The sequence below is a fragment of the Rhineura floridana genome, chromosome 8, assembly GCF_030035675.1.
Source record: "Rhineura floridana isolate rRhiFlo1 chromosome 8, rRhiFlo1.hap2, whole genome shotgun sequence".
Lineage (NCBI taxonomy): Eukaryota > Metazoa > Chordata > Lepidosauria > Squamata > Rhineuridae > Rhineura > Rhineura floridana.
In genome coordinates, this window is record NC_084487.1 from 11,843,287 (window position 1) to 11,867,249 (window position 23,963).

General features: G+C 46.1%; 1 protein-coding gene and 1 non-coding gene across 3 annotated transcripts in view; one reads left to right on the top strand and one right to left on the bottom strand.

Annotated features, from left to right (window-relative positions):
• The window catches only part of ITIH2 (inter-alpha-trypsin inhibitor heavy chain 2), a 49,690-nt gene that overhangs the window by 17,357 nt on the left and 8,370 nt on the right, over window positions 1-23,963 (top strand). Inside the window, exons 9-18 of one of the 2 annotated variants that reach the window (XM_061638297.1) lie at window positions 623-739; window positions 3,076-3,244; window positions 6,079-6,204; window positions 7,395-7,576; window positions 7,762-7,947; window positions 9,367-9,506; window positions 11,019-11,191; window positions 11,410-11,532; window positions 17,694-17,816; window positions 18,919-19,005. In XM_061638297.1, the coding sequence (XP_061494281.1) occupies window positions 623-739; window positions 3,076-3,244; window positions 6,079-6,204; window positions 7,395-7,576; window positions 7,762-7,947; window positions 9,367-9,506; window positions 11,019-11,191; window positions 11,410-11,532; window positions 17,694-17,816; window positions 18,919-19,005 (1,426 nt within the window). The remainder of the gene's footprint in view (window positions 1-622; window positions 740-3,075; window positions 3,245-6,078; window positions 6,205-7,394; window positions 7,577-7,761; window positions 7,948-9,366; window positions 9,507-11,018; window positions 11,192-11,409; window positions 11,533-17,693; window positions 17,817-18,918; window positions 19,006-23,963) is intronic. The other variant, XM_061638298.1, reaches the window with a different exon arrangement.
• Window positions 5,737-5,809, bottom strand: TRNAS-UGA (transfer RNA serine (anticodon UGA)). Its single transcript has one exon. It is a non-coding gene; the product is annotated as a tRNA-Ser (tRNA).

Below are 23,963 nucleotides of genomic sequence, written 5' to 3' on the forward strand. Positions count from 1 at the left end.
ATTATTATTATTGCCTGCCCTTTACCAACAGGTCCCAGGGCAGGTTATAGCAGTCTAAAATTCAATATTAAAAAAATTAAACAATTACAATCAAAGGTTTGTCTGTCTACCTATCTACCTTCCTACCTAAACTCACCTTCTATCTATCTATCTATCTATCTATCTATCTATCTATCTATCTATCTATCTATCTATCTATCTATCTATCTATCTATCTATCTATCTATCTATCTATCTATCTATATCTATCCTAGATAGATATTTTGATATATATAGATATAATTTTTAAAATAAATAAATAAAAATTAAATGGATAACATGAGTAGGAGAAAGACTGCATGATAAGTATAATGTTTAGACCAGACCCAAAATAGAGGGATTGTAGTGGGCGGGGCAGCTGAATAGCACTCAGCGCTGACTTTTTCAGCTCCTTGGGTTGGTTTTTCCTTATCCCCAATGGAACACTTTCTGCTGCTTATGATTTCGGCTTCGTGACCTGTGAAGGCCAAATCTGGCTGGTTGCAGCGCTTCATACCATTTCAGAACTCCCACCCACCCAAAAGCCCCACAAGCCTCATAACGTTCTTTTCCAGGAAATGAAATGTCCATTTTTATTTTGCAGATCTTCAATGGGTATTTTATCCATTACTTTGCTCCTGAAAATCTGGATCCTCTGCCAAAAAACATCCTCTTTGTTATTGATGTCAGCGGTTCAATGTGGGGATTGAAAATGAAGCAGGTAAGTAGCTGTAGCAACCTGATGTCCATTATGGAAAGTTACCCTCTTTTGGATATGGTGTGGTATTTTTTAAAAAAATCAGGAGTGGGAACAGGGTTGGCACCAGGCATGACTGGGCCCTTGGGAACCAGCCTGCCCCGGGCCCGTGGTGTCTGCCCTGCCTACCTCTCCTGTTGCCTCACATAAATGCTGTGTGCCCGCATGTGCATGCCTGCCATCAACAAAGATGGTGGCAGGGGTGTTAGCCGCTTAGAAAAGCCACCACCGCCATCTTGGTTGATGGCAGGCCTGTGCACACAGCATTCAGCAGTGGGAGAAGTAGGTGGGGGTGCATGTGAGCTTATTGAAGCCCATGCAGTCTGTATAGGGGGGTGCCTGGGAGCTCCCTCTCTGCAATCTGCGGCAGGCAGGAGTCAACAATGTCGCAGATCACAGAACAGTAGCACTACCCTCCCATCCTAAGGAGAGCACCTTCAGGGGTCCTTATGGGCTGCAGGGGCCCTTGGCCAGGGCCCAATCTCGCTGCCCTCTGGCGCCGGCCCTGCATAGGACATTGGGAGGCGCCTTATACTAAATCAGAACAATGATCCATGAAACTCAGTATTGTCTACACTGACTGGCAGTGGCTCTCTGGGGTTTCAGACAGGAGGCTCTCCCAGCCCTACCTGGAGATGCTGGGCGTTCAACCTAGGACCTTCTGCATGCAAGGCAGATGCTCTGCCGTTGAGCTATGGACCCTCTACCATAAATTTTAAAACATACTGGAATCATTGTCAAATACAGCTCCTTTTTTTAAAAAAATGACTTGATTTGGTCAGACAGTACTAAGATGAACCAATGGTCTGACTCAGGGCAAACATCTTTGGGGAAGGGCCATAGCTCAGAGGTGGAGTACCTGTTTGTGTGCAGAAGGTCCCAGGTTCAATCCCCAATGGTATCTCTAGGTAGGACTAGGAGAGACTCCTGTCAAAAACCCTGGACAGCTGCTACTGGTTGGTGGAGACATTACTGAGCTAGAGGGGTCAATGGGTCTGACTCAGAAAAAGGCAGCTTCCTATGTCCCTAGAGCCGGTCATGAGAGTGTTAGATTAGGTTCAAATCCCCACTCTGCCCGGAAGCTCACTGGGCAACGTTGGGTCAGTCATTCTCTCTCAGGCTAAGCTACCTCATGGGGTCGTTGTGAGAATAAAATGGGGGAGAACCATGTATGCCTATGTTCCACTTAAGGTAGACCGGATATGAGTACGTTACATTTGCGGTAACATTACAAAATGCCCACATTTCAGAATCATAAGTGACTTGTTGCAGTGCGTCACAAACTGCTCTGTGTCTGTGCTATGGTCTCTCTCCAAGCTTGCAGTGATAGCAGGGGTCACCAACAGGGTGCTCATGGGTGCAGTCAGAGCTTGGAAAAGTTACTTTTTTTGAACTACAACTCCCATCAGTCCCAGCCAGCATGGCCACTGGATTGGGCTGATGGGAGTTGTAGTTCAAAAAAGTAACTTTTCCAAGCTCTGGGTGCAATGGGGCCCTTGAGGTCTTCCCCATCTGCCCATGAAGCCTTTGAGCCCCCCATCCCTTTGGTAATGTAGTGGTGAGGGGGTTACCCTCTTCTACCTTGACAAGTACTTAAAGCTGAAGCAAGAAGTTGGAAGAGTGGCCCTCTATCCCACTCCCTTTTTCAGCTCTATATGCTTTCCAAGGCTTAGATGAACTCCAGCGGATCTCTTTCATCATGATCCCCTGAAAGAGCAAAGGGTGTATGTATGCATTTTCTCTTTTTCTGTCTCTTTGGGTGGGATGGGGGGGGCTGATGGTCTGGGGTAGAGAAGTAAACAGAGGGGTTGGCACCCACATCACTTGTTCAAAAACCCAAATGTGCCCATGAGCCTTAAAAAAGGTGGTACCCCTGCAGTGAAAAAGGTGGTACCCCTGCATTATTTTTGCCACAGTAGCGCAAAAAAGAACATGGAATTGTATCTAACTAAGTCCTCCTCTGAGTAGACCCATTGAAATTAATGGATCTAATATAGTCATGCCTATTAACTTCAATAGGCCCTCTCTGAATAGGATTAGCATTGAATACAACGCCTGGTCTTTACTTTCACTTCTGGAAGGAAACGATTTTGGTGACCTTACATTTTTGTTGATGTTCTGTGGGGAATCTCAGGTTTTGGTATCAACAGCTGGATAAAGCCCTTGTCTCCTTATCTTCCATGTGGCCCCTTAGAGTATGTGCTATGTGCTAAATATTGCACATAAGCCTAGGGGGAGGGGTATTTATGAAGACAGGGGAGCGATTGCCATAGTTCTAACCACAACTGTCCATTTTACAGACTGTTGAAGCCATGAAGACCATACTGGGGGATCTCCGCTCCGATGACCAATTTTCTGTCCTTGACTTCAACCACAACGTCCGGTGTTGGAGAGACAGCTTAGTGCAAGCCTCCAGATCTCAGACAGATGCTGCAAAGAAGTACATTGAGGGAATCCATCCCAATGGAGGTGAGCATGGTACCAAAGTAAGTTTATGAAATCCACCATATAATTTTCAAGTTGGAAGGGATCTTGTACCTTATCTAGCACAGGTCTGTGCCCTGCTCAACACAGGAAGCTTTCAACTACATCACTGCTGACAGGAGGGCCATCCATTCTCTGCTTAAATACCTCTAGTGAAAGAGACCCTGTCAGCTCCCAAGGCAGTCTGCTTCTGTGTTGATCGGTTCTTGCCCCTTAACGTTTAGCTGAGATCAACAACAGAGAACAAGTTTGTGCCATCTTCTGCATGGCATCCCTTCAGATATTTGAAGACAGCTCTAATGTCTCCCCTTAACCTTCTCTTCTCCAGGTTGAGCATACTCTACTCTCTCAACCATTTCCAGACCCCTCACCATTTTGGGTCACCCCCAGCTGGACACACTCTAGTTCAGCTTGTCCCCGCATAATGCCTCCAGATATTTTGGATGGGACTTCCCTTGTTCCTCACCATTGGTCAGGCTGGCTGGGGCTGATGGGAGCTGGCAGTCCAAGACGTCTGAAGGGCACCTCATTGGAGAAGGCTACACTACTTTATCTATGTCCATGGGATAAGATAAGCGGCATAGCCTCATAAGTGCAGGACCTACCTGTATTAAAAAACCAAGCCATGTATCATTTAAATACTAATGTAATTCTATGGGCTTCCTCCAAAGAATTCTAGGAACTGTAGCTTGGTGAGAGAATTTGGGTGGAGTTCATTAGCCTCATTCCCAAGGTTCAGGTGTGGGGGTAGGGAAGGAATGATCTGTCAATGTCAGTTCTCTCTGCTTCTCATTTTTCCAATCTTAAATTCAGTTCTCCACATTTAGGCAGCAATTTGTGATTTATTTATTTATTAAATCCTCATGAAAATTCTTCAGCATTTTAGTGAGAATTTCTCCTAATAAATATATATTTTTGGACGCAGTTTTGACTGATGTACACATTTTTGCCAGCCGTTTATCTTAATATACTGCATTTTGTGTGTTATTTTCACCAATATATTCATTTTGTGCACACTTTCCCCTAATACATGCGTTTTTGTAAACAGAGCTTGGCTGGAGAAATGCATCACAAAATTCGGATAAATGCAAATGTCAAAGAATGGCTGTGTTTCAGTTCTCTTATTCTTTGAAAAAGTGTTAATTTAATAAATTCAGCGAATTACATGCAAACTGAATCGAATGTTTCGCCCATCCTTGGGATGTGTGTGAGAGCTGATATCTATTAAATCAGTCTATGCTTCAATTACGCCCACAGAGTATTTGTCAAAGTGTCTTATGTCTGGAACAATACATAGGGAAGTGGATTCTGCATGTGCATTCTTTTTGTAGTCATTACTTTACATGTTCCAGGACTGAGTGCTGAAGAAGCATCTCTCAGATTAAACCCTGCAGGTCTTTGCCCCGAGACAAACTCTGAAGGAACAGAGGAGGACCATTTACCCCTGATTTGGATGGTTTATGACTCATTCTGAGCACATGAGTAGGAGCAAGAATTATTCTTGTGTGTGATATCTTAAGGTGGCATACAAGGTCCTCCCATTCCTCATTTAATCCCCACAACAACCCTGTCAGATAGATTAGGCTGAGAGGCAGTGACTGGCCCAAGAGCATGCAGTAAGCTTCATGGCTGAGTGGGGATTCGAACCCTGGCCTCTCAGGTCCTAGTCCAACAATAGGGTGGGGAACCTGTGGTGCTCCAGATGTTGCTTGACTTCATCTTCCATCAGTTCCAGCCAGTATAGGGGGCTGGGCCCAATGTCCTGTAGGACCCTGCAGAGTTGCGTAGCGGAACAGAGAGTTTTGAGTGAGCTTATGTGTGTGTTTGAATCTTTGCTAAGATTCTACCTTCCCTGCAAATTAGTCAGACGGAGGCTTTAAGCTTTAAAATAAGAAAGAACTACTTTATTCTGGAAGTACATGTTTGATAGGAAAGAGTCCTATATCTAGCTAACTAGCTACGTTGGAGCAGCCGGCACTGGTCCCAGTACTCGCCCTCATGCTGGTTGAGAGGAGAGAGAAAGGTAAGATGTCTGCTCCCCTCTTGAGAAAGAAAGAAGACGAAACTGGGAAGGCGGGAAGGAACTGGGATCAACATCCTTTGCATATCAGTCTAGCAGGAAGGGAGAGACAGCAGGAGATCAAAGGGATAGGTATAGCCTAGCAACCAAGAGGTCTCCTCTCTAGCTACCCTTTTTAACCCCATGCAGCCTCAACCCACAAGTTGGAGTTGAACCTCATACATTCCAACAACCAGTATGGCCAATGGTCAGAGATTATTGGAGCTGTTATCCAGCAACATCTAAAGGGCCACAGGCAAGCCACCTCTGGTTTAGAGCATGCTAAGCTAGAGGAGGAACATAGGAACATAGCTGCCTTACACCAAGTCAGACAATTGATCCATCTAGTTCAGTATTGTCAACACTGACTGGCAACAGCTCTCCAGGGTTTCAGGCCGTGTTCTTTCCCAGCCCTATCTGGAGACAGCAGGGATTGAACCTAGGACCTTCTGCATTCAAGGCAGATGCTCTACCACTGAGCTACTGCCCCTCTCAAAAATTAAGGGTGTGGAAGTCCTGCTGAAGGTAAGCACATGCTTGAGCCTGCAATACTATACTTGCTTATCCAGAAGTAAGCCTCGTTCAACTTGGTTGGGCTTATTTTTGAGAAGACATGCACAGGATTGTGCTGCAGCTCTCCCACTGATTACAGCACGGGAAAAGCTATAGGCACATCCTGAAGTTCCATGGGATCTAAATGCATTTGCCTCCTACAGCATCTGTAGTTCCTTGTTGTCTTTTTCTTATTTTTTTGAAACAGGAACAAACATTAATGATGCTCTCCTCCGAGCCATCTTTATTTTAAATGAAGCCAAAAATCTGGGAATGTTGGATGCCAACTCCGTGTCCATGATCGTGCTGGTTTCAGATGGAGATCCTACTGTTGGTAAGAATCTTTCATTTATAGTGCAGTCCTAGACCCAGAGGTAAGCACCACTGGATTCAGTGGGACTTAACCCCCTACCTCAGACATCCTTTTTATAGTGTGTTTATGGTGATTTGATCTTGCGATGCTGGTAGGTCAGTCACATGTGATCCTGATTTCAATATGATTTGTGCCTGCAAACGTTTTGGAGCAATCATGCTGCTTCATTTCCAGTCAGTGCCTATCCTGTGACTTCTGCTAAAATCCTGTCACTTTTCATTCCACAAATGTTTTACGGTGGGGGGGGGGAGGTTGTCCCACGTTTGTTGCGCTATAGCCCCTCTGGACAGCAATCATGTGGTAGCTTTGGAGAAGCATATCAGAACAAATAAAGGAGAACAAACCTTCCACTAATGCACTGTACCTGAACTTACAAGATCTGAACAATATGGTTCATGACAGATGCTCTTGGAGGTGACTGATTCATAAGGTCACCATAAGTCGTAATCGACTTGAAGGCACATAACAACAACAAAATGCACTGTTATTGTGTCGAGAACATCTCGGAGAATACACTTGCAATAAAGCACCAGCCTGGAGGACCCCCTAGGCTGGAATTCTAACCGGGTCTACTCAGAAGTAATTCCCATTGAATTCAATGGGGCTTTTCCCCAGGCAGTGGATGCTGGCTCATTAGGGAAAGTGGGGCAGTGCCCCACTGAGCTCAGTCTGTCCTCATCCAGCCCTCAGATGAATGCCTCCCTACTTACAGCTAGTCCAGGGGGTGGCCCTGCTTGCCACCTTCCTCCTGCTCCTTGTCACAGAGTTGCCCTTGTAGAACTCAGCAGGGAGGAGGGTGGGTACAAAGCCAGAATTAGTTGGCTCTGCCCGTCATTGGCTCTGACTCTACAGTTGGTCGCCCTGCATTCTGCCCCACGAGATCCAGTGGGCACCAGCCACCACTGTTCCCAAGCAAGTGGGCTGGGATTGCAGCCTTGCTCCCAGGTATGTGTGCGTAGGATTGCAGCCCCAGGGTTTCATTTTGCATCATTTGCCAAAGGAGGAAGAAGGTGTTTTGCAAGAAACCAGGAAGAAATAGCATCTTTAATTGCTTTTTATGCTGCAGCTTCATGTTTTGGACTAACCCGCAACACTTTTATGGGGCAAACCTGGAAGAAGGTGACTATTTTCTTCCTTTCCATCCCCACCAGGAGAACTTAAGCTGCCTACAATTCAGAAGAATGTGAAGAAGAGAATTCAGGATGATATCTCTTTGTTCTGCCTTGGTATTGGATTTGATGTGGATTATGATTTCCTAAAAAGACTGGCTCATGAAAACCACGGAGCTGCACAAAGGATTTTCGGGAACCAGGAGACCTCATCTCAGATGAAGGTGAATTTCCTCTCTCTCCCCCTCTCTCCTATATAAAATGTCATAAAATAAAATACAAACAAGGGGAGAAAGAAAGAAAAATTAAATAATTACAAATTATTTTTTCCCCACCTCAATGACTCTGTTTGCCAGACCGTAGGCCCATCCATGTCTCCTCACTTGTTTTGTGCCTCTGGAATTTGCAGAAATTCTACAATCAAGTCTCTACCCCTCTTCTGAAAAATCTGGAGTTCAACTACCCCCAGGGATTGGTATCTGACATCACCCACAACACTTTCCACAACTACTTTGGAGGGTCGGAGATTGTGGTGGCAGGAAAAGTTGACACGGAAAACGTGCAACATTTGCAGAGTGTGATCACAGCCACTGCCGTGAGTACAATGTTTGTCAACATATCACTTTCTCCAGTACAGGTGTATATACCATTATGCTGGGGGGGGGGGCTTTCTTAGTAAGGATGTGGGCGGAGATTTGTTTCAGTCCACATTTAACTGTGAATCTACTTAATTCACACTTCCTGAAACTACACATCAACGAAATTCACACTTCTTTTAATCAAAATTCACAGTTCTAAAGGGCAACAAAATGGAAGCCTCTTTGGTAAGGGAAGAAAGCAAAACTGAGAAACTGGAGGGCAGGTTTGGGGGCAGCACTAATCTCTGCCTGTCTTTGTTGTTCGTGTAGATAGAATTACTAAGACAACCATTTCAGTAGATCCTCAAACAATGTCATAATGAGCTCTATATGGGGCTTGATTCAGAAACTTCACTGGGTCCAAAACGCATTTAGAACTCACAGTAGGGATGGGGAAGAATAACCGCTAAATCAGATTTAGTACTGGATTCTGACTGAATTTGACAGTCTGCTATCTTTTCAGAATGGCACGGATTTTTTGCGGCAGGCAGTGGCTGTAATCAGCACAGATGTTTTTTCAAATTCCCCCCCGATTTTACGTAATTATCTTCATAATTTCCTCTAAGCTGATGCATTCGTGTGTAGGTGTGATAAACAGGGGGGGAAATAAACCACGTGGAACACCGTGATCATTTACACAGGCATTTACATTTTAAAAATTACGCATTTTTTCACAACCAAAAAACCCCAAAACAGCTGATTGAATCGGCAAGTGCCAAAGCAAGCAGGAAGAAAACAAAAAGGGCGGATCGGGATCGAATGATGGACTATTGCAATACAAGCAGATCGGAACTAGGCAGCGAACCGCATGCCTAACTCACAGTGCCCCTGTTTTGAAACAGCTGTGTTGGTTGTCAGTTTCTGAGCCTGATTCAAGATGTTCAGATTGGTGTTTACAGCCCTAAATGAGTTAGGCCCCAAATATCTCAACTGCCTTCTCGTCTACAGACCCTCTCAGGTGTTCAGATCCACAGAGGGGGCCCTTTTGGTAGTTCTACTGCCCTCGGAATCACTGGGGATAGTGGCACAGGAGAGGGCATTTTCTGTGGCAGCTCCCAAAATGTGGAATCTCCTCCCCACAGAGGTGCATGAAGCATCCTCATTTTATACTTTCTGTCATTAGCTGAAGATGCACCTCTTTACCGTGTCATTTGACAGTTAAGGTCTGTGTGATTGTTGATATGCATTATTTGGTTTGCTTTAAATTGTTTTATTGGATGTTAATATTATACGATCATATAGCTGGGTCCCGTCCTAGGATCTTGTGGTGAAAGGGAAGTAAGACATCTCACAAATAAATAAATGTAGCTCCTGGTGTGAAGTTGCTAGCGTGCACAGCTGCATATCACTGCCTTCTTTCTCGTCACTGCTTGCAGTCCAATGCACAATTAGTCTTGGAGACCCTGGCAGATGTCGAAGGACTGGATGAGTTCCTGAGCCAAGATGTGCATGCAGACCCCAAATTCACTGAAAGGTTGTGGGCCTATATTACCATCAACCAGCTGATGGCTGAGAGGTGAGGAGTGCAGCCAGTGGGTTTCTGAGAGCCTTTTCAGAAGAGAGACAGAGAGAGAAAGAATCTGTATTATTTTAGTGCTAAAGCAGGAATAGCTGGGATCCAACGCTGGTAATTCTTTGTTTAGTTAGTATACCTTCTGTGGGGTGGGAGGAAATAAGGTTTCACCTGTTTGCGTTTGAAAGAAAAGGGAGATAGAGGTGATTGTGTGGAGGATTTGGTGAGCCAGTGGGTGCAAAATCTCTGCTTTAGGGCACAACATACTCCCCAACCCCAATCATTTTCCATCACCTTAATGCAGGGGCAGGCAACATGGTGCCCTCCAGATGTTGCTGGACTACACCTCCCATCATCCTTGACCATCGGCCATGCTGGATGGGGTCATGCTGGATGGGGCACCAAAATGGCTACGCTAATGTGAACCTCAGGGGATCAGGAACCAGCAACAAAAATGGAAAAGAGACAAGAATCCGCAGTTAGCAAGTGTGGGTAGACAGCTCCCTTTAGGACCTTTGATCCCTAATGTTTTGTACTGAAGATGCACCTCTTTACCCAGGTCTTTGACACTTAAGATGTATATTTTTTAGGACCCACCTTATTCTTGTGGTTGTAATTTGTTTTAAACTGTTTTTGATGTTGTATTTTAAATTGTTGAGACCTGCCCTGAGACCTCAGGGTGAAGGGTGGGTAACAAAGAGTGATAATAACAGCAGCTTTGGAGGAGACTCCAGTCTTCACCAGCCTCGTCATCTCTTACCCAGAATCAGCAGTTTTCTATTATAGGGGCCCATCCCAGAGGGCATTTGGTCTCCTTCACTGTTAAGTCCTCCCTGGCGTGTTGGAAAATGGAACCCAGTGTCTGTGGGGTCTTAATGTGGAGTGGCCACTTGCACATTGCCAAAAAAAGAAAACAAACAAGGACACAGATTTGTGTAAATGTTGCAAATACGGATGTATGTGTATTGATGCAAATCTAGAAGGGATTATTATAATTTAAGTAGACATGCAATACATCTCATGAGAGTGGAAAGGAATGAGACCTGCACATCTGACCACTCTGCTATCAATTCTTAGGGTTCTTTATCTTTAAACTGGACTTCAAGGACCATAAGGACACATGACACACTCTGTCTTAGAAGAGCTGGGTAACCTGTGGTCCTCCAGATGTTGCTGAACTCCAGCTCTCATCAGCCTGAGCTAGCATAGCCAGTGATCAGGGATAACTGGAGTTGTTGTCCAGCAACATCTGGGCAGAGCTTGGAAAAGTTACTTTTTTGAACTACAACTCCCATCAGCCCCAGCCAGCATGGCCCCTGGATTGGGCTGATGGGAGTTGTAGTTCAAAAAAGTAACTTTTCCAAGCTCTGCATCTGGGGGGCCACAGGTTATCCAGCCCTGCCATATAGGGTCCCACTTAGCCCCCTTCGTTCCTCCTTTCCCAAACCCTTCCTCATATCTCATCAACATATATTTCTGGTTCCCTTTAACATCCAGTGTTTTTGCACCACATAGAAACCAGGCCCCTACGGCTGCCCTAAAAAGGAATATCACGAAGAGAATTTTGCAGATGTCTTTGGACCATCACATCGTAACCCCGTACATGGCTATGTTGATTGAGAGCCCAAATGGAGATGAGCTGATGCTGGCTGACTCGCCCCAAGACCGCAAGAGGACTTGCTGCCCAGGTCGGTTCCAGTTTGTCTCCAACTGTTCCCGTCAGGGCAGAGCTTGGAAAAGTTACTTTTTTAAACTACAACTCCCATCTGCCCCAGCCAGCATGGCCACTGGAGTGGGCTGATGGGAGTTGTCGTCCAAAAAAGTAACTTTTCCAAGCTCTGCGTCAGGGTGTGACGTGGTGCCACACGAGCCCATTGCCATTTCATTCCTTTTTCTCCCCATACAGGTGCTTTAGCTGTTGGCCAACCCAAGCCTGAAAGTACCATCCCATCTTGGGCCAAACCCACATCAAAGACAAAGGATGCATTGTCTCTTGTCATGGGGCCAACTGCATCAGCCATACATGCTGGTATGTTCACTTGCTTTTATTTGCAATGGAGACATAGAGGAAGAGAATGCAAAACCCGAATACAGAGAAAATCACAATAATTTATTGTGCCCATCGCTATTTGTTGCAGTGTTTAGTTTATTGATTAATGTGATGGGATCCTGAGAGGCACTGTTGCACCCTGCGTGGGTGGCTCTGTAGCTGACCTAACACTAGCGATGGCTGAGAAATTTGATTCAGTTCACATTTCAAGCCAGATCTGTCAAATTTACACTTTCCAAAACAATATGAGAACTGAAACACAGATATCCCTCGAAATTCACACTTATTCAAATTTTGCAGTACAGTTCGCCAGCCAAACAATGTTTACAGAAATGCATATGTTGGGGAAAGTTTGCATAAAAACGAATCTATGAGTGAAAATAACATACAACAATGCATTATATGACGAGAAATTGCTTGCAAAAATGTGTGCGTTAGTCAAAACTGCCTACAAAAATGTGCTTATTAGGAGAAATTCGCACTAACATGCCGGAGAATTTTCACGAGGACTGTTTTTTTAAAAAATAAATAAATCACAAATTACTGCAGAAATGTGGGGAACTGAATTTAAGAAAATGAGAAATTAGAGACCTGAAACTGACCGATCTTTCCATCCCTACCTAACACACAGCTGAGGCACTGCAAGCAGAAGTGGCCGGGGGGTATGAGGGCGCTGGGCAGGGGAGGATGCTGAGAGCGTCCTGCAGCAGCTTAAAGGCAGCATCCGAGAGCGTTGCTTCTTGGTCCCAGCAGGAAGGAGAAAGAGGAAGAGGATAGGAGTGAAGGTGAAGGAAGTCAAAGGAGACAAGGAGAGAGCAAGAGCAAAGAATGCAGGAGGAGTAGAGGGGAACAGGGTAGACTACAAAGGGAAGTGGGGCTGCCCTAAAGAGCACGCTGGAAGGGGGAAAGGGAAAAGAAGGAGAAAAGGGGTTGGGGGCCTCCCAATCCCAGTGGTGAATCTGTGAGCGAGAAAGGGGAGGAAGGACCTATAGAGGCAGACACTGTGATGGGGAAAAGATGAAACTGAACTGGCTAAAAACACTAGATGAAAACAAACAGAAAGAGTGGTGTCCAGTGATGGAAAGGGGTAGCCAAACTCTTGGAATAAGGCCACCAGCTGGTTCTCTGAAGAGACCGCCTGGGATTTTGAGGATTCTTGAAGACTCCTGGGATTTTAGTTAGGAACATACATCCGTCCTATAATGCCTGAAGAGTGCTTCTTGTGCTGCCGTTCTGAGCGGTTGCAGCTTTGTCTGCTTGCTGTTGCTATTTCTGCGCGGTGCAAAGAAGGCTGCACTCGGCAGGGCACATGGGGGACATCTGTACTGCTACACTGATTTGAAACCAGATTAATCAGTTCTGGATCTTTTGCCCACAGTTGGGTTCACAATGGGGCAGCAGTGCATGTTGGGGGACACAAAGTAGATATGGATGTGGCCATTGGTGCCTCTTAACACCACCTGGGGGAGAAGGAAGGGGGAAGTAGTAGGAAGGCGTCCCACCTTCCTGGCTATAGTTATGAGATGGCAATGGATTAGCAAACAGAAGAAAAGGGAGGGACTAGCATTCCCCCCACTTTCATCAGTTGCGGGGTGGTGGTTGGTTGGTTTGTAGTCTGTTCAGCTTTGTCTGCTAACTTCAGGTGTTGCTAGCAGTTTTCTTAAACAAGGTTATATACAGCTCCCTGGCAAGGCTCTTAACATAGGCCTGCAGCAGTTTTCTCCTAGTCCAAGGGAAGAGTGGAAGGCAGAGGCTGGAGGCTGAGCTGTTTTAATGGCACACTGGAGAATTACCCACTGTCCCTGAACACAACACACCAGAGACAAGATGTCCTGCACCTCTACGAATATAGGGTGTATTTCAGCCCCAGCCCCACTAAGTGCACTTCCTCAGGCCAGACTTCCTCAGCCTTGGGTCTCCACACATTTGTAGACCACATGCCCCTCAACCCTGACCACTGGACATGCTGGCTGAGACTGATGAGGGTTAACATAAGAATATAAGAAGAGCCCTGCGGGATCAGACCAAAGGTTCATCTAGCCTAGCATTCTCTCAGTGGCCAACCAGATGGCAAGCAGGCCCTGAGTGCATGAGTGCATGAGCACTCTCCTGACCTAGGATTCCTAGCAAGTGGCATTGATGGCCTTATCCTCTGTGGATTTGTCTAATTGTCTTTTAAAGCCATTGACATTGTTGGCCATCCAGTAGCATAGTGGCAAATTCAGAAGTGCAGGGTCCCTTTATGTTGGTCACAGCCACGGTCCCCCCTTATTTTGTTGCTGGGTTGAGAATGACATCCCTGATAATGCCATCTCCCACAACAGACGTCCCTAGGAGCCAACGAGCATCAAAGGGGAATGTGTTAGCTGCTGAGAAGAGTCTTCTCAACGGCTGACTCACCTCCTTTCACTCTGATTAGCTCCAATCAGCAGGAAAGGACGAGGAAGCCTGTTAGAAGACTCTTCTGAGTGGCTAACACACTGCCCTTTCAGGCTGATTGTCTAATAGGACACTGGAGACATAAGGACCTGCTGGGACCCTGCTTCCAAAAAAGTAAAGGGTCTAAAACACACACACACCAAAGACCCTGGATGACTACACCCCTGTGGCCATCACTGCCTCTTGTTGGAGTGAATTCTGTAGCTTAATTATGCTCTGTGTGACAAAGTGTTTTCTTTTGTCCGTCCTGCATCTTCCAACATTCGGCTTCATGGGTTGTCCCCAAGTTCTAGTGTTATGAGAGAGGGAGAAAAACTTCTCTCGATCCACTTTCTCCGTGCCATGCATCATTTTATACACCTCTGTCATGACCCCTCTTGCTCCCCGTTTTTCTAAATTAAAAAGCCCCAATATAGTAACCTTTCCTCACTGGGGAGTCACTCCATCCCCTTGACCCTTTTGGTTCCCCTTTTCTGAACCTTTTCCAGCTCTCCAACATCCTGTACGCAGTATTCCAAGCCCAGCCCGGCCATTAATGTACATAGATTATGACACTGACACAATTTGTGACGTGTCCTGAATGTTTTTCTGCGCTTTGATTTCCTGTTTGCTAATTGTGCCGCCGGGTAAATGCAGTGAATGTTGCAAAGGCTTGATCTTCGGGGTGGGTTACTTTATGTCAAACAGTGTTAAAATCCTCCTGTTAGGTGTTATTCAGGACATAGTGCCTTTCTTCCATACTGACAATAGAGAACTCGAGTGGCATCATAGACACTGCGGCCCTGAGCTCAGGAACAGAGCCTGACAGAGTCTGGAGTTTATTGGCCGTTCAGCCACCTGTTTTGGTCTCTTGAACGAATCTGATTTATATCCTATTCTCTCGGGGCTTGGAGATTGCAGGGGAAACGGAAGCAAGAACATGGGAACACAGGAAGCTGTTGGAACCAATGGCTCATCTAGCTCAGTACTGTCTACACTGACTGGCAGTGGCTCTCCAGGGTTTCAGACAAGGGTCTTTCCAAGGCTTACCTGGAGATGCTGGGGACTGAACCTGGGGCCTTCTGCAGGCAAGGCAGATGTTCTGCCACTGAGCTACCGCCCTTCTCCAATGGAAACTTTCAATCTCAACATGGAAATGTAAGAAGCTGCCCTATACCGAATCAGACCAGTGGTCCATCCAACTCAGTTTTGTCTACATTGAGTATTGAGTATTCCTGCACTGAGCATGGGGGTGGACTTGATGGCCTTATAGGCCCCTTCCAACTCTACTATTCTATGAGTGGCAACAGCTCCCCACGGTTTCAGGCGGGGAGCCTTCCCCAGCCTTACCTGGAGACCCCAGGGATTGAAACTGGGACCCTTTGCAGAGAGAGCAAGTGCTCTCCTCCTTAGTTATGGCTAAACCAGAGAAAGTGGTGGCAGTGCCACCGGTAAACCTACTAATGCAGGAGTGGTGAATCTGTGCCCCTCCAGATGTTGTCTGACTCCCATCATCCCTGGCCATTGGCCTTGCTTTCTGATGGGAGTTGCTAGCCTGACGTTCACCAAGTTCACTTGCTCACTGCTGTTGAACTTGCCCTGCAATCAACAAGAGCAGGAGTGCATGTCTGGCTTCACGCACGGCAGTGGTGAAGTCTGTATGAACCAAGGGTTTGCACTGGATAAACTCCTCAAAATATATTGCTGTGCCAGAAACTGAACTGCTCTAGTCTGATTCCAGTGATCCTGCTGGCTGAGCTTTGGAATGTGTTGTCTCAGCAAAGAGATGGGGCCCCTCTGAGGCACACTGGGAGCTGCCTTACGCCAAGTCAGACTATAGGTCCACCTAGCTCAATATTCTTGACACTGACTGGCAGTGGCCCTCCAGGCTTTCAGGCAGGGGACATTCCCAGCCCTACCTGGAGATGCCAGGGATTGAAGCTGGGAACTTCTGCATGCCAAGTAGATGCTCTGTCACTGGGTTACAGCCCTTGTGAGGCCTTATGTTGGCTGGCAGGGCCTTTGCTGCATTTGCCCCCCGCCTCTTAGGAGATGGCTGTGCTGAGTTAAAGGAGCCACATCTGATGCTGCAGGCACTGCCTCCTATGCTGTGGAAGGATGTTATTGTGGATATTATTGTCCTCTAAATCTGAGGAAAGTGGAAGACCTATGTTGTGAGGCTAGGATGGCCTATGGGGAAGACTCCTGCCCAGGTGCAGCAGCTTGTGTTTCCTCTTCATCTGTGCGTTCCTCAACATAGTGTGAATGGTTAGGGGTTTTTTTGAGGGGGGTCATGACGCTTTGACTGTAGAAAGCAACAGAATGTTAGCTGTCTAGCAACCCTAAGGCCAGGGACTGGGTAGGACTAGGACTGGAGGAGGAATCCATTTTTAACATATGTATGCATGGAATGTGGAAGTTCCAGCCCAATGGAGCTTTGCCCGCATCAAATCAGTGGCGGCGGGGGGCTCCATGTCACTGGGGAAGAGGAATCCGTTCCAGGTTTTGACCAAACTTTCAAGGAGCTTTCCAAGGTACTCACACCTATTCCCAAAAATCGGTTCAGCACTTTGGATAGCTCCTTGAAGGTTTGGACAAAACCCCTGGAGTAGAATCCACTGCCCCACTGGCATGGAGCCCCGACTACATCAGACCACCTCTTGCACTGACCGCCCACGTATGTCTGAGCTGCTATGCATGCTCATTTTCTTTTCCTTAAAACACTTGACTATTTACATGCAAAATGGTACATAATGATGCTCACAATGATATGCACAAAAGTATAAGACTCCAGCCCCATGCAATATTTTATTTCTGCAGCATAATTTTGTAATTATGTAATTTGGTAATCAGCACGTATTGTTACTCAGTTGTATGCATTGTCGTATGCCTCTGTAGCATACAATATGTGTAGAATACTGCATATAATATTCAAGAACTGTTAATATTTTTAGCAGAACGTAAAAAAAGTCAAGATCAAGAAGCAAGACAGGGATCTAAAAAAAAATGTTGGGATAAGCCCAACATTGAGGTGTTCATCCTTGGCCCTCCTGAGCTTCTGGTCTTGCAAATGCCACCTGGGCTCTCCTGACAAAGGACTATTGACATTGCTCCTTATCTTCACCTGCCATCCCTTTTCTCCCTGAGGCTCCACCCTTTTTCCTCTGCAAGACATGAGCTCTTTCTTTTTCACCTGTCCTGACACACCCTTATTGCGGAGAGCAGGATCCTCTGGCCAGGTGTTTCTTCAGGGCAGTGAAGATACCTTGGGGCAGTGATGGCTGACACCCTTTGAGACATATAGAACAGAAGGCAGGGAGGTCAACGGGAGTTCCAGTTTTGACCACATCCTCCTCCTCCTCCTCCCTGTTGAGTTCTACAAGGGCAACAAGGAGGAGGGAGATGACAGGCATTGCCAGCCCCTGGACTGGATGTAAGTAAGAGGCAGGCAGGTGGGGGTTGACTGAGGTTGGTGGGGCAGCACCCTATCCACCCCAATGGACCAGCCTCCACTGCTTCACGGGTTGTAGGGGATCATCCCACATAGTACCGCTAACGCTTTTGTTTTTGTAATGGCTGCATTCAAGACATTTATGATAATGACGCAAATAAAGGACAAAAGGTGTTTAAATGAAAATTATGTCTTAAATAAATATCCCAGACACTCTGTGGACAATGCACTAATCACACATTACACTTATCTCCTTCGTTTATCCAAACAGGATCCTTAGTTATTGGCCAAGCACCGACTGACAATTCCATCCCATCTTGGGTGAAGCCCACACCGAAACCAGGGGGTCCATTAGCTGTGGTCATGGGTCCAACTATTTCTGCTATACATGCAGGTAACAGGTGTTGGACTGACTCGCATTTTTATTGCCATCTGCATTTCCTCACTACGTCGGGTGGCTCTGTTGTGTCCTGCCTTACAAACGGCTGCCCGAAAGGCAAACCAGAATAAAGAACCATCAGAGGAAAGAGCATCAGGGGCCTTGAAGTTGCCCATCAGCAATGAACACCTGCAGGCAGACAGACCACCTAGTCACAGTCTTCCCCGCTACACTGAGATGCATTTAGATTGCAATAATTATACAGTCACATGAGTGGCTGTATACTATAGTCAGTGTGGGTTTTTCACATTCCACCATGTTAAATTGAAAATACTCTGCATGCCATTCTGCTGCTTCCCATACGCTCATTTCAGAACAAAACCTTATAAAACATATAGTCCTGAACTCAAAGATGATTGCTTAACAACCCTCTAAGTTTTCATGGGAATACGCAAAACACTCAGAGAGAATCTAGAGTTCAAAGCGTAAAACAAGAGGGAAAAAATCCAGACCCCTGTTGGACTTTTTTCTTTCAGTGGCCTCATAATTTGTTGAAATTAATTAAATATCAGCCATATTCACAGAGTACCTTTACTCTTATTACTGACCTTGCCCCACACTCTGACCTTCATCTTCTGCAGATTAAACAGAAAAAAATGCCTGGCTGATTATTAATTAAATTAAGAAAATAAATATTGGACTCTATGATAGTGCAGGGCATGCTCAGTAAGAACTAACTGTCAGTGTTCTAAAAGCCAGACTCACAGCTGCTTGGCTTGGCTAATCAGGGGGCCACATCCACGCCAGACATTTTTCTAATGTCAACAGTCATGGCTTCCTCCAAAGAATCCTGAGGAGTGTATCTTGTGAAGGGTGCTGCGAGTTGTTAGGAGACTGCTTTTCCCCTGGCGGAGCTCAGTGGCCACAGTCAGCCCCTCTTCTGGGGATTGTAGCTCTGTGAAGGGAATAGGGTGTTACCCCCATCACCACAAACATGTATGTGACCACAAATTACTAAAAGACATGCAGATTCCACTTTGACAATATTTCTTTTTCCAAAAGGGATCACTGCTGATCAGTAGGATAATTATATATCATCCGTCTTCTTCTACAACAGGTCCTTTAATTTTAGGCCAGTCCAAGCCTGGCAATTCTACCTCATCTTTGGACACAAAGAAGCCAGCTCACAGTGGGATACATGCAGGTAGAAGATGTACTGTACTGGCTTCCTATTTTACTGTCTCTTTCTTTGGTTTAGTACAGGCCTTCACAAGATAACAGTGGTGGATGGTGGCAGAGACACACCTCCCATCCTCTTCCACAGGGGTGGGGAAGGTATTTTTTCAACATGAGGGCCGCATTCTGTTGTAAGCAACCTTCTGGGGGCCACATGACAGTGATGAACAGGACCAGAGACAAAGGTAGATGTGACTCTTACCTAGGGATGGAGAAAAAATGGATTCTGTTCGCATTTAAAGACAAATTCATGCATCCTGAAATGACATGTGAACCAAAACGCAATCGTTCTTTGAAATTTGCACTTCTCCAAATGTTGCAGTGCAGTTCTCCATTGCAGTAACATGTAGAAAAATGCATCTGGTAAGGTGTGCATAGAAATGCATGCATTCATGAAAATAATACACGGAGTGCATTATATTTGGGGAAATGGCTTGCAAAAATGTGCATATTAGGAGAAATTTCCACTAAAATGAGGATGGATTTTTCATGAGGACTTGGAAAAAAAGAATTTGCAAACTGATGTGACAAGGTGGAGAACTGAACTTAAGATTTGGAAAAATGAGAAACAAAGAGAAACCGAAATTGCCAGACTCGCCCCTCCCTACTCTTACCATGGTATAGTAGGATGTTGACGTGACTCTTACTTTCAAGCCTGGCGCCAGCAGGCAGCCAGGTCAGGCACTGGTCGAGAGCTCCTGTAGTGGTCGAGGGCCCCTGTGGCTGGGAGGGTGGAGCTCACGCTCCCTGATCCCCACCAGCATCAGGTCATTTGGCACGACTGGATGGTGGCATGGAGTTCCACTCTCCCAGATGACACCACCCCCACGTGTGCTTAAATATACCCAGTTATAATAATAATAATAAATTTAATTTTTGTGTCGCCTATCTGGCCGAAACCACTCTAGGCGACATACAACATTAAATTCAACAATACATAATAATACAATACATAATAAAATACAATGCAGTCAACAATAACCATTTTAAAAAGCGGGAGTACAGGGCCATCAATAGACAATTTTAAAACAATATAAAGAAATTAGCCCACCCCAGGGACCCCAAAGGCCTGTCCAAAGAGCCATGTTTTTAAGGCTCGGCGAAATGTATCTAGGGAAGGGGCATGGCGAAGATCGAACGGGAGGGAGTTCCAGAGAGTGGGGGCCGCCACTGAGAATGCCCTCTCTCTAGTCCCCACCAACCTAGCTGTTTTCGTTGGTGGGACGGAGAGAAGGCCCTGTGTGGCTGATCTGGTCGGGTGGCTTAGTTGGTGGTACTGGAGGTGCTCCTTCAGGTAAACTGGGCCGAGACCGTATAGGGATTTAAAGGTTAAGACCAACACCTTGAATTGGGCCCGGAAAACAACTGGAAGCCAATGTAGATGAAATAACACTGGCGTGATGTGATCACGGCGGCGGCTGTTTGTAAGCAGGCGTGCCGCCGCATTCTGCACCAGTTGTAGTTTCCGGACCGTTTTCAAGGGTAACCCCACGTAGAGCGCATTGCAGTAGTCTAATCGAGAGGTGACCAGGGCATGTACCACCAGTGGGAGCTGATGAATAGGAAGGTAGGGTTGCAACCTCCGTATGAGGTGTAGTTGATACCAAGCTGCCCGGCTCACTGCCAAGCTGCCCGGCTCACAGTTGTGCCACCTTATGCATTATCGCATGCCTGCCATCACCCAAGATGGCGACAGGGATGCCAGAGCTTGGAAAAGTAACTTTTCCAAGCTCTGGGGATGGCAACGCACTATTGCGCATGCCTGCCATCACTCAAGATGGTGGCAGGGGCATGTTGACAACCCCACTGCCATCTTGGGCAATGGCAGGCATGCACACTGACACAGCGACACAAGAGGTAGCACTATCAGGTGTGTTAAAGCATGCACATGCACACAAGCTGGGGCCTCCACAACAGTCTGGTGCCAAGAGCCTATGGTGGTCTGGCATCAGCCCTGCTTACTTTTGTATAGTGGGCTGGATTCCAGCCACACATGTTCTCTCTCTCTCTCTCTCTCTCTCTCACTCACTCACACACACACACACACACACACCATTCCATCAATCTAAGCAAAAAAGCAAGAAGAGGGTGTGGTGAGGAGGATGGCCTGGGGGAGGGTCTTAGGGAGAGTCCAAAGGGCCTGATAGAGTGGTCTGGAGGGCCACATTTGACCCCACCCCCATGCCTGAGGCTCCCTGATGGAGAAATTGTTATTTTCTCCTGTGGGGTCTTTGCTGGGGGTCCTTTAAGTAAATTAAAGACGCAGGCTTAAAGCAAAAAGGTAGGCCTTTACTAAGTATACAAGCATATGCAGGGAGAGCCCCCAGAAAGTCTGGAAGGAACTGTAGAGAAATATAGTATGCACAGATATTTTATAGAGTACAATTACAGCATGTGACAGAAATCAACCAATCCTCCAAGTTTTTTGCTGTGTAACATAACAGTTTCTTCTCTCTTGAAATATTTCTAACCGACCAGATAGCTTTATTAAAATGAATACATGTATATTCATAATCAAGTAGAGAACTCCCATCTTCTTGCCTAGTTGTCTCTGCAGATTAATATCAATCTGTTCCCCCTTTTCAGATCTCACCATTCTGCTGTCATAATTACTGATGATTCTGTACTATGCATTTCATTCCCATCATGGTTTCTGATCAGCCAAGCTGGTCAAGGAACATCTCTAGGACATAATGGCATGTTCCTTGGGTGAAGCCATGATGTAAGACTGAGATTGGCTTGCCTTAGAAAAACTGGAAGTTCTATACACTGCTAAAGAAAAGGATTAATTTCAGATCACCACATTATAGCTGAAGGCCACATAATATAAAAATGATTAGAGGACAAAAAATCAATATCAAACTAGAATTTTATCTTGTCTTCCACTTCTGATTCTGTTATGAAGATTTTCCCTTAGCTGCTCTCTAATATCAGACACCTGGTTTCCAAGATCACACAGTAAAAGTTTAGTAATCAAGAGAAACAATACTAAATAAATGATCTGCGGTCACGCTTTAGCCATTCTTGGCACGGAAGGATGTTCAGGAATTTACAGAGAGGTGACCTTGACCTCTCTGCTTTTCCCTACACACAGGCTTCGCTTTTAATGCCTGTTGTGTGTGAATGAGGGGAAAGAAATCCATTTTTCCTTCATCTAGGCCCCAAATTATTTGGGGGCCAGGGTGCTTGGGGGAGGGTTTCAACCCTGTTCTTGAAACTGCCACGTGCAGAAGGTTGCCTTTACCCCTTGTATTGGGCAGGTCATGGACTAGCATAATCATAGAAAGAGCCCTGATGGGTGAGACTAAAGATCCAGCCTCCGCTTCCTCACAGTGGCCAACCAGATGCCTCTGAGAAGCCCCCAAGCAGGTCAGGAAGGAGACAGACCCCTCTGTTTGTCCCCAGCGCCTGGCATTTGGAAGTAGCCTTCAGGTGAAGTGGCAGCACTGGAGAGTTATTGATGAGGTGTGGAAGGGAATCCTTTGGTGTAGCTGGGGTGGTGGTGTTTAGTTTTGTTTGTAAAGGGACAGTGGAGGCTGCTCCATTCGGATAAATAGGGCACTGCCCGCCAATCTCAGCCAGCCCCCTCCTGCCTGCCTTCTGGATTTCAACCAGTCCAAGAGAAGGCCCTGTCTGCCAGCCTTCTCCTCCTCCTCCTTAGTCAAAGGGTTGCCCTTGTAGAGCTCAGCTGAGAGGAGGAATGTGGAAACAAAACTAGCATTAGCTGGCTCCGCCTGACATTGGCTCTGGCGCCACCTACTGTTGACCTCCCTGCCTTCCGCCCCACCAGTCCCAATGGGCACCAGCCGCCATTGTAAGCATGGGTAAACGTGAGCATGGAGGCAACTGCATTTGTAAGGGGAAAGCTTGTGCCTTTCTGAGTTTGGGCCTAGGGTGCCGTAGGATGTGTCTGTGTTTCTCTAGGGTAGGATGTGAAAGTGGGAGGAGGGGGTGCCTAGCTGATTCCCTGGTGGAGAGGCTGCCCCATCCCTGTGTCAGGGGTGGATGGAAGAAGGTAAAGGTCTATTGGTATTTCTCAGAGCTTGGAAACGTTACTTTTTTGAACTACGACTCCCATCATCCCCAGCCAGCATGGCCACTGGATTGGGCTGATGGGAGTGGCAGTTCAAAAAATTAACTTTTCCAAGCTCTGGTATTTCTGTAGGTGATTTGCAGTAGATCAGCAAGGATTTCTGACCTCTGTTTTGTTTAAAGATAGTGACAACAACAAAAAAGCTTGTTCTTTCTAAATTAAACTACTCTGATGAAGAACGCTTGTGGGGGTGATGGAGGCAGGGGTGGATTTATGCATGGAATGACTACGAGCTCCATTCTAGACATTTGATAGCTTTACCCTCCTCTGTTTCCTATGAACCTGGTTTGGATCAGGGCCGCAGAACTGGAAGAGGAATTATTAATCCTCCCACCCACCCCCTCCACTGTTTTTCCGATATCAGTTGCCCTCTACCCCTTGCCCCCGATGTTATTTGCCCAACAGTCCAAAATATACAAATGACCATATGGTGCCTGTTGAGGAAATATCATTTCCAGGGAGGAGAGAGTAACTCAGATTAGGAACCAGCTCAAGACAGAAAGCTTGAACCCACTAGGATACTTAGTTAAGTTCTGGATTTGTTAACTGAAACCTTTTTAATTGGAGAAGCCCAGCAGTCAACTCTGGCACTTCTCTACACCATGCAGATATTTAATCATTCTGCTGATGCATTTTAATCATATGTGCGTGGGTGGAAGGCAATAATGTCTAAGAGCATGGGTGAGAGGCACAAGCATTTCCCCAGGGTGAGGAATGAGGGAGACATTCAATTCAGGTCACCTTTAAAGGTGAACCTATCAAATTCCCACTTTCTGCCCTTGTTTTCTCTTGGGATTTTCATTTTCTGCTGTGTTGGAAAATAATAATGATAA